At 41.0% G+C, this 10969-nt stretch overlaps 1 protein-coding gene across 2 annotated transcripts; it reads right to left on the bottom strand.

Annotated features, from left to right (window-relative positions):
- Positions 1–302: 302 nt before the first annotated feature.
- crkl (v-crk avian sarcoma virus CT10 oncogene homolog-like) lies at positions 303–8953 on the bottom strand. 2 transcript variants are annotated; one of them, XM_077542559.1, is made up of 4 exons: positions 7787–8953; positions 5452–5926; positions 2157–2332; positions 303–2014 (listed from the first exon to the last, which is right to left on the bottom strand). In XM_077542559.1, exons 1-3 carry the CDS (start codon positions 8095–8097, stop codon positions 2198–2200), a joined length of 921 nt encoding a protein of 306 aa, XP_077398685.1. In that variant the 5' UTR covers positions 8098–8953; the 3' UTR covers positions 303–2014; positions 2157–2197. The 2 variants fall into 2 exon arrangements, with proteins under 2 accessions (XP_077398685.1, XP_077398686.1); XM_077542560.1 differs by having other exon boundaries at positions 303–2332; positions 7787–8099; positions 8260–8953.
- Positions 8954–10969: the final 2016 nt, after the last annotated feature.

Raw genomic sequence — 10969 nt, 5'->3', positions numbered from 1 at the left:
AATATGTTTTATCCAGCAAAGCAAACAATTTGCATCCTACAATCAAATATTAGTTAAGAGATGTTTAGAGGTGTTGAAGAAAACAGCAAACATGCGACCGTGACGCTGCCCTTGAAAAGTTTCCCCATCTGCTGTCTGGGTCAGCTGACTTTCTTTTATTAGCACTTCATTAAAATTCATTAATTGCTTCCTTTCTCTTGGGCACGGCCACCCAAAAAGGAAAAGAGGGAAAAAGTGGAACTGTCATTGTTGGTGCTTGAGCAGCCATGTTGCGCTCAGAAGAACACACAGAAAGCTTCAAGTAGTAGATGTAAATTTTATTTACTTGTTCTGTACATAAAGGGTCAATACCAGCACAGGTGTTAACCATGAGAAATATTAACACGTGTCAATGGTATAAGAAAATAAAAGGCACAATTCTTAATCCTTAAGTAAAAGACAGGCTTTCCTAAGAGTTCGGGGGGTGGGGGGGGGGACACAGTAATACTGTTAATGCCATTAAAAACAACTCAGAAGCACGAGAAGTTCACCTCAGGGACAATCGGGGTTGTATTGCTTAATTAGTAGATTGGATCAAGTGTGAAGACCAGGAGGCTGTCAAAGTAAAAAATGACAATGAAGAAATGAACGACAAAGCAGCATGTGGCCACAAACAAGCGTCTCATTGGCCAAGAGGCCGATTTCCCTTTTTGTTCAATGGCCATCACTCAGTCACAAGCAACTCATCTGACCAAATAAAACAAGAGCAATTTGAACAAAAATAGTCTTTGACAACGAGGCAGGTCATTATTATTTGTTTTTACAGCAGATGTCAGGTGTGTGTGTGTGTGTGGGCTCCTAGAGTTAAAATCAAATCAACATTTTCACAATTGACATGAGGCGGCTTGCATAAAGATGAACTGCTGCGCAGGCCCAAGAATAAAAGCTGGTTAAAATCCGAAATAAGTAACATAAAAATAAAAATAAAGCATTATCGTTCTTTCTCAGAAACAAGGCATTTATGGGCTCTCATTGGCTTACAGACCTTGGGGGATGTTTGTCACCTGCACTTCCACATCATGTCACACATGCTACACTGTATTAAAAAAAAAAAAAGTATATTGACTTGAAACTAGTAAAGAAATTCCATGTAAATTTTACAAGGAGATTTTGAGTACTAGTTTTATTTATTTTTTTAAATAAAAGTTACTCAAGTGTTGAGAAACCAAAATGAGATTAAAAAACAAAACAAAAACATGTGTTGGTACAGAACAAGGATTCCGCCTAACACCATCAATATGCAAACACACAGCAGGAGCGGCATGGCTCAGGTGGTAGAGTGGGTGTATGTCTTCCAACCTGAAGGTTGTGAATTTGTTCCTTCAACCCTTTAAAAAAAAAAAAAAAGTTTTTTAAATGTACTCGAAACGCTCTTTGTAAAATTCCCTTGGAATTTCTGAGTGAAAAAAACTTTACTAGATATTACTTTCTTTTCTTTTTAGTGTATAGTGGAAGGGTGGGGAACCATTTTAGTTTTCTCGTCCTCTGAAGGCCATTTCATATTCATAAAAAAAAAATTGATACGACAATCCGATGTCTCTTATTGTAGATTATGAGCAAAATTTGATAACATTTCCATGGCGGGCTGTTCAGTTCGGTCTGTTCGCCACCACTGCTTGCCGTCGATAGCTTGCAACTCATCGGGACGCATAACGTGCGTTCGGAGACATGCCGAAGACACACCCCCGCCACACAAATTGACATGGAGATTGGGATTACACATCAATTTAGGCTTTGTGTGTGTGCTTAAGGTAAAACGGATTCAAATGCGGAGAGAAAATATGACATTGCCTCATTGTGCCCATCCACACACTGTACAAATAATCACAACATACACACACACACACACACACTCAAAACATGTCATGTGCTCAATATACATTAGAGATGTGGAAATGAAATGGAACCTGGTGTACGAGCACTGCCAATCAGGGGGAATCCGGTTTTAGTTTGGATGGATGTAAACAGTCAAAGCCTTGCAGCAGTCGGCAACAGCAGTGGCAAGAGGAGAGAAACAGCGAGGGTGGGGGGGGGCTGGGGGGGGATTGGTGAGTACGGAGGATCTTTTCATGCCCCAAGCAGGAAAAGCACACGATGGGGGGGGTGGGGGGACTCACATACAGCTCGGTCCAGGCAAGGAGGTCAACTCTTAGGTCAGTCAGTCACTCTCGTCCGGGTTCTGGGGGTCTAGGATTTTCACGTGGGTGAATGGGAAGAGACCCCGACGTCCGTTCACCTCCCCCTCCCACTGACCGTTGATGTTCATCCGCATCACCTTGACTAAGTCGCCCACCTGAGGAGGGGAAGCAAGTGGAGCGTTAAGTCACATGACCAAATGGATGATTCATAAAGATGGATAATAAAAAAAAAAAAAGCCGCTTGCTTTCTACTACTTCAGCCAATGTTAAAAGTTGAAGGCACCGAGATTCCATACCCCCCCCCCCCAAAAAAAATCCTTCATGATCATCTAGTGCTATTGTCAATAATAATAATAAAAAAAAAAGGAACAGTGTGAGTTCAAAGCATTAAAAAGACTATTTTGAAAACAGAAGTTTTTTGTTTGTTTTTTTAACACGCCGAGTAGACGGCGGGCTCCCGTTTGGACGGGTTCGTGGCACGAACGCAACCCCATTCCGGTTGCACCATATGGTCTTGATCAGGATTAGAGTGGAGGAGAAGCACGCCATTTGTTCTTTTGGCTTCAATGAGTCTCCAAGGACATCAGACAATGTAACAAGAAGCCATTGATGGCACAAGGAAATGGTAAGAATGCTAACATATAAAATTACATTGTCTCTTACATTGACAAAAAAAAAAAAAAAAAAAGAAGCTAAAAGGGGTTCATCCAAATTTTGATTACTTCGCCATTACGCTTTTTTATTTTTTATTTGGGACAGTGATTGGATGAAAAATGGTCATGTTCAAGCATAACTATATGATTTTTTTTTTTTTTTTAAGCGTGCACTTGATACATAGCAAAGAAGCAGCAGAGGAACAATATACTGTAGGTCTCATCAAGCTGCGGCGAGCGCTTGGCAGCAACTAATATTTGCAGCATTACACTGAGATCACTTTCCAAAACATGGGAAGTCAACTACAACTCCCAAACAAGTCTTCAACTTTCATTGAGCCATACTAATCATATACTGTAGTAATACCAAAATAAATATATTTAAACACAACCCAAAGACATGACACGACATAAAGTGACAAATAAAAATAATTAATTTTATTTGGTTTAGAAAATGATTTTGCAATTTTATTTTTTTTTGTTTTTGTTAACATGAATAACCTTTTCAGGTCGCGATTATCATGAAGCACATATTTTTTGACTCCTCTAGATGGCACTCTTGGTTTAAAGATGCAGTGGAAATGTAATACATTTTCATTGCACTAGCCTTTATATTTAAACCAAGAGCACCATCTAGAGGAGTAAAAAAAAAAAAAAATAGCACACGTGTTTCATGAAGCTTCATGAGGCTTTATATTCCCATCACTACTATTGCTAAAGCTAAAGTAGTGCAGTAAAAATACAGATGTTTGTGATGAATAGTTGCGATTAATAACTGTGATTAAAATAGTGGTGGCAAACGCAATACTTTCTTCCAAGAAATGTTTATTCTTGGGTTTAGTTCCCGTTTAGACCAGAACAAAAGGGTTATCACATCTTTTAACGCACGTTTAAGTAGATAGCCAAGCGGCACTAAATGACGACGCCCAGGGCCATGTTTATCTTTGTAAATAGTAAGTTAAGTGGCAACTGTGGCTCTGAACGCCACACAAAATTAATCCGCAAACTCCCAAAAAGTGCTTTTGTCAGCCAAATTCCACATAGTTATCTGTCGCTATTACCTTCTATTTGCAGAGACGGTTAATTGACCTTGCAATTGCATCATTACGCTCAAATGAAATTCGCCATCTCTGTTCTGGGATGTATGTCCTTCCTCACAATCTAAGTACCAAGTTGTCACATTTGCTAGTAGACATTTCCTCCACTTCTATGCAGCGTTGTGTACAATAAGACTACTATTGAAACGGATGCCAGTAAATGTAGTAGACATGCTGTCGGTGCCAGCGACTAAAGTGAAGCACCTCGGAGCCGCTATGCATTCGATACGTGAACATTAGGCATCAAGTAACACGTTTCAACACGCAAGCAGCAGTGGGAGCCGCTCTGGAAGTTACGAATGCTTTCCTGTGACATGCAACAGTAATCATGACTAGGAATGAAACCATTTATGACTTCTGACTCATCACTGTCATATTTAGTGGGCATTTGGGCCGCTGTAGTTTTTTCTCCCCATTAACTCATTCACTCCCAGCCATTTTCACTGAAGCAACCCCCTTCGCTCCCTGCTGTTTTACTGGATTTTGACAAAATTTTCAAGGTCCACAGAATATTAATAATATAACATGGAACATACCAAAAGAAAGATTAGAGTCTCTTCTTTCATCAGAAAAAAAAGTATATTTCTATCTGTTTCTGTTTTGCAGCAATTAGCATTGGAATATAGCCAAGTTTCATCACTATCCACAAATCTGTTTAAAACTGCGGAGAAAACAGCTCTTTGCAACATGGCCCTGGTTGAGCTCTTATACCTCATTCACTGCCATTGACGGCTATAGACGTCAAAAATTCATTTGGACTATTTCTATTAGTTGAACATTTATTTCCACTTTTGTTAACAAGAGTATGAAAACCTATATATATATATTTTTAGAAATACAGATATAAAATTAGTGATTAATCGTGAGTTAACTATTGAAGTCATGCGATTAATTACAATTAAAAATTGTAATCGCCTGACGCGACTTAAAGATTATAAAAAATTCGGGGCGTCAGGCGATTACATTTTTTGGTCGTAATTAATCGCATGACTTCACTAGTTAACTCACAATTAATCACACATTTTATATATGTTGTAAATGAACAATAAAAAAAAAAAAAAGGTTTTCATACTCTTGTTAACAAAAGTAGAATTTTTTAAAAACGAATAGAAATAGTTCAAATGAATTTTTGACGTCTATAGCCGTCAATGGCAGTGAATGAGTTACTCTACTGTCACCTGCGGGCCGTTTTTGTAATAACTACCATTGCGTCAACCGTTCTCTTCAGTTCAGAGGCTGCATCAAAGCCTTCTGTATGCTCTAGCATAAAACAACAACGTATAGATATGTCTTTGGGTCACTGGTGATAATTAAAATAGAACGTATTTATACGTTTTTGGGAGTAAATGAGTTAAACAAAACATTTCCCTTTTCTTTGACCTATAGTGTCCTGTGATGGTTGTCAGTTGTGATATTGCGGTCCATATTCCTACTTCTATTTTACCTCTGGTATACCGATGAAGCTACTGTTGTCAATAATCACAGCACAAAGTTGTAACATACAGAAATGGTGTCTCCCATTACCTCTAAAGCAAGCGCCGTCTTGTCATAGGCGCAGGGCACTCGCTTCTGAATCGCTTTAGCCATGACGGGTCCGTTCTGCACGGACGGCAGCGGAGTGTTGACAGCGCCAGGAGTGCCCGGAGGCAGCGGCGACGGCGTCTGCGGCTGGGCGTAGGCGTGGACGAGGGCATGCGAGGGCTCGGGGATGCCGTAGCTGTTGGAGTTGCGGGATCCGAGGTTCGGCTGGCCCGGGTGGGGCGAGGGCCGTACCAGTTTCTCCACGTAGGGAACCGGGATCATGCCCACGCGGCCGTCTTTGCTTTTGGCGCTCCACCACTGCTCCTCTGGCTTCTCGAGGATGATGAGAATCTCGCCTTTCTTGAAGGGAAGGTCCTCGGCGTCGCTGCCGGTGAAGTCATACAGAGTCCGAACATACTCCAGGTTGTCTTCTTGGCCACCAAAGGGCTGGATCGGACCGCTCACTGTGCTTGGGTACCTTAGAGATGATGAGAAACCACAGGGATATAATTCCAAGAGTTAATAGCATATGTGGTACATGATGTTAACAGTGGCCTATGGTATAGATATTGGTATAGACCTCTTCTGACCAATCGCAATAACACTTCTTGATGATGTCATCATGTCTGCCTCGCTGTGTATCCGTGTCTACGTCAAACAGTCACCCCTCCTCCATGCTTTTCCGGCTGCTTGGGAACTACCGTAGGAATGCTAGGCTAGGCGCTAAGCTAACTTGTTTTGCATCATACGAGCTTGTGGCATGTACAAGCAAGAAGAGTGAATAGAAGCCATGCTAAGTGATAAGCTAACATGAAATGTAAAGTAGCGGATAGCAGAAAAGGCATTGCGGTGATTTGACACACTTTACAGAAGTCGGACAGGAACTGAATTCCAGAGAATCAACTGAACAGTAAATATCGAGGTAAATTGATAAGTGTTTAGAGAGGAAAATCACAGCAAGTACACTTTAGTAACGTATATCAGTGGTGTCCAAACGATGGCCATTTGCGGCCTGTTTTCCGTCTTTAAGCGGCTTACACTAAAAATGACATTTGCTGCTAATAAATTTGTTTTATACAGATATAGAGCTTTTCTAAATATGCAAATGTGGGTGATTAATATTTACAAATATTATTTAATGCTGTGTCAAAGCCCAAATGTTGAAAATATCATATAAGGATTCCTTATTTTCGGATGGGTTCCAGGTTCTAGACCACACAAAATCTTTAACTATTTTCCTTATACAAATAGATGCTGTTCCGCTAGAGTTTTTTTTTTTTTTTTTTGAAACACTACAATATTGTAAACAATGTGCAACTGCTTGAGTGATTAATTTTCAACGTGGCCTTTGAATCCGTTGATTTTTGTGTATGTAGCCCTTTGAGGAGAAAAGTTTGGACAAACCTGACGTAAACTGACCCTCAGCCCCCCCAAGACAACATCTGGATTTCCCCACGTAATTAGTTGAAAATATGTCTTGAGAAAACGTGATACAATTTGTGGTCCATGGTGCTTTGGACCCTCAAAATTTAACACAGGTTGGAAGACAACAAAGAGGGGTTATATATTGTTTAAACGGTTAGACTTGGCACAGTGGTGATAAGCCAAAGAGGAAATTAAAAATGGCGATAACACGAAAACAGGAACTTTAAGCCAAAAGCAGTACTATAAGGTAATTTTAGTACTGGTGATTTTATTTAGTCCATTATAGGGAGCTTGATGATTTAGTAATAAATTCAATTAACAACACAAGCCACATGCTCATGTTAATACTTTGATGCTGAGATTCTGCAAGTCGCTCAAATCTCATTAGACATGTTTTTGCGGCATATCGATCATTAACATTTTGAGCTTTTTCATAATTACCTTAGCGGTAGGCAAGTCTGTTTTGCAATTGCCGAACAAGTGACAATGCTGAATTTAACTTCTAGCATTGCACAAAATTAGAATATTGTACGTATAAGTTAAAGCCTTGTTTTTTTTGCTTATGTAAACAATTGAAAAATACAGTTTTCTTATGTTCAAGTTACAAAGGATCACTGTCTATGCACAGTATCAAAGCTGGACCACAAGAATGTTTCCTAAAGACATCAGAACCGCACATCTCGTGAAGAAACGATCCAGGTGGTACAATAAATTACATATTCGTTATTCATGGAGCACATGTGTAGTTGTGGTGGAGCCATGCGCACCATTTCCAGATCTGTCTTGATCCTACATGACATAACAGTCTGCAGTCTGACAGAAAGTAGGTTACTTCTGACAAAAATAGCCAACCCAGATCACGTCGATCTGCCGGCAATCTTATATGGCAGTGTGTACTTTGCGACTCGCCTACCTGGGTGCCGGTTCTATCAGCGTAGTCGTGTCCAGGTAGTGGATTTTGTAGAACTCCAAGAGGGCGGCCAGGTGCTCAAACTCCTGGTCTCCGATCTTAAACCTCTTGCTGGGCAAAGAGTTGATGATATAGTGAGACACTTTGGAGTTCTCGGAAACCGACAGCACATAGTCCCCGGGGCAGGTGGACGAGTCTCGGACCAGGAACATGCCATGTCTTTGTCCTTGTAGCCTATTCTGCGCCTCTTGGCGAGACACGGGTCCAAAATACCAGGCCGAACGATCAGATGAGTCAAAGCGAGCAGTGGACATTTCTGTTTAAAAATAAGTTAAAGTCAGTCAACAGGTGAGAAGGCCACAACCTGGGATCTGTATAGAGACAACTAATCACTGCAAATTGGAGGTTGCAGGGCAGGTCGTTCACCCCGCCACCTTGGAGGTTGTCGCGCTTCAGAGACCCCCCCAGGAAACTACCTGCGTGCACACAAACAGGCGGGTCCGATCCAACTTTGGACCATGCTGCGGTTCCTTTTGGTAAGCAGGCTCAGTGGAAGCGGTAGAGATAGAAACAACAAATAAACATGGAGAGCGCCAAAGCAACAAATGATCAATGAAGCTTCCCCTTTTGCTTCCTCCTTCCGAGAAGACACCCAAGATTCTCGTCTGGTAATTTATCTCCTCCGGTCAGTGTCGGTTCTGAGAAGAAGAGGGGGGGGGGGGGGGGTGTAGAAGTAGCCTCAGTTGTTGGTCTGGTAATCCCTCATGTCGCTTGAACGCCGCCGGTGGAGAAAAAGATTTTGCAGAAGCTCCTCCGTTTCACGCTTAAGGCACACGCGTCGCGGAAAGGCCTACTCCCAGCCCCCGTCTCGAGTCGGAGCGGACTTTGGAGGCGGCGGAGGAGAAAAATGGCGGCCCGCCACACGTCTTCTTCACGCGAGAGATTATTTCACAACAGCGGCTGGGCTCGGGCTCGTGCGCGTGCATGTCAAGCACGTGACACCGGAGCGGTGGCGCGCGCGTCGCTAATATGCCTCCGAGTCGGATTTCCGCGGTACTTTGCTCTTCTTCCCGCTCGTCGCCTCTCTAAAAGGGCCGCCGAGGAGTGCGAGTACGATACTAAAAAATGGCGACGGGAGGGCAGGTCCCGCTCTCAAAAGTGCTGCACGTCACTGACGCCCGGAGGGGGAGGTGGTAGTAGGAGGGGGGGAGAAGGGAGGGGGGAGGAAGGAGAGGAGAAAGGGTGGGCGGGTGACGAAGCTGAACCGGCCCCTCACCCCCGGTCGGTGTGAGCTGTCAATCATATTACCATGACACAGCAGTGACGTTAAAACTGTGGTTCTCAAACTTGTTACTACAAGTACTACCAACAAACAAAACAAAATAATAATAATAATACGTAGCTCTCCAAGTATCAACATCCAACATTAAAATACAATAAAGTAATTGACATAAAGATCCAGTAAGTACATTCATAGATTTGTTCTTGGCATGCATATTACCAAAAAATACACAGATTAGTGACAAAATGAACAATTCAATTCAAGAATGCAAATCTAAATTAAATATGTGGCTTCAAAGAGACCTGACAATATTTGGGAGAATTTACATAACCAAGATGGAGTCCTTAGCTCGTTGGATTTACCCTGCATACTCAATGGCAATACCTAATCAATTCATAAAAGCCATAAATCAAATGAACTTCAATGTCATGTGGAGAAATCGAACCCATAGCATTAGAAAAATTGAAATTATGAAAGACCTCAAAGATGGAGGACTACAAGCCAATTGAAATGGCTTAAATCCTTTCTGTTAAATAGGAATAGCATTTGGTATTGTCTCCTCGGGGGTTGTTTACCAAATTAGGAGGAATAGATTAAGTCTTTGCATTTGATTTTAAAATTGAACGGCTGCCAATCAAATTGTCTTGTTCTGTTGTGTTGGAAATTAATGCACACCCACAACTTCAGTCCACATCGTACCCCCATGTGCAACAATAGATATGTGCTTTGCGATGGGAAATTGGGAAATCTCTCTTCTTGCAACATTGGATGGATAAAAATATCGGGTCTATCACCCATCTTCTTGGTGACCGTGGTAACTCACTGTCTCGTTCAAATTTTTGTTCGAGATATGATAAATGTTGTACACAGGCCCAATTTAACAAAGTGATGAAAGCAATTCCAACATCAACCAAATTGATGGTTCAAAATATAGACATATCAAGACTGGATATCAACAAAGATGGCTCTTTCTGTTCCTGACGTATGTGGAATGATGCTGAACAACTTACTATTATTGGCTAAATATTTCATTCATGGCTCCAAATGGAGAAAGACGAGGGCCTCCTTTTTTTTCTGTCTTTTCGGAAGAACTCACAATCACGTCATATCTTTAAAAACTGATGAAAATTAAAAGTGCAAAAGCTTTGCTCAGTGCATATACTCAGTTTGTTGATCTCTAATATTGTTGAAATAGGGATGGAAGTTTTTTTTCTGCTTATTTTTTCTTTATGTGATTCAGTGTGCCTTGTATCCTTACAAAAGTATGTTATTTCAAGCTGTCTGTTGTATAATTATTTTGGTTAGTTTGAACTTGCACTACTTTAATGTGACTTTTGTGCTGTTTGTTGTTGGTAGTGCATGTTTTTTAATAAAGCATTTAAAAAGAAATGAATAAAAATAAACATTCTTAGGGAAAAAAAACATTCAGAGATTTGTTTGTTAATACACTATAGACAATTTTTGAAAAATGTATCTAAGAACTATGTAGTACTCAATTATGGAGAAGACATACAGTGTAAAACAGTTTTTAACCCTTTCAGTGGTTATCCGGTGCAATTACAACATTCATTCAGTTCGCTAGCTAAACCAACACCCCAAAAATGCATCTTTTGAACTTTGGAGTGCCTCGTTGTCATGGCGTGGAAAAACCCTGTGATGATCTGGTGGGATAGATAAAGTAGATATATTTTCACGGCTCAAACATGCAAGGTGCCCCCCCCCCCCCTCTTTCCTCACATTCAAATTAGCAACACTATTTGAGGCAATGTTTAGCTGCATTACATATTGCTGTGAGGAATGCATTCAAACAGGATAGCTAACAATCAAGAGTTGTATTTACATTTAACAAAAAGCTGGTGGGCATTGGGTATAAAGCTGTGAAATAGTAGCAAATCAGCAACTTA

Source organism: Vanacampus margaritifer, chromosome 14 (genome assembly GCF_051991255.1).
Source record: "Vanacampus margaritifer isolate UIUO_Vmar chromosome 14, RoL_Vmar_1.0, whole genome shotgun sequence".
Classification (NCBI taxonomy): domain Eukaryota; kingdom Metazoa; phylum Chordata; class Actinopteri; order Syngnathiformes; family Syngnathidae; genus Vanacampus; species Vanacampus margaritifer.
The sequence above is the reverse complement of the archived record's forward strand: the minus strand, read 5'-3'. Positions and strand labels throughout refer to the sequence as shown.

Bases quoted from the DNA above. Each gene is read 5' to 3' on its own strand.
- crkl (XM_077542559.1), bottom strand. From the start codon at position 8,097: ATGTCCACTGCTCGCTTTGACTCATCTGATCGTTCGGCCTGGTATTTT. The intron at 5,927-7,786 runs GTAGGCGAGTCG...ATCATCTCTAAG, and splicing joins CTGATAGAACCGGCACCCAG to GTACCCAAGCACAGTGAGCG. The intron at 2,333-5,451 runs GTAATGGGAGAC...TCCCCTCCTCAG, and splicing joins AGACGGCGCTTGCTTTAGAG to GTGGGCGACTTAGTCAAGGT.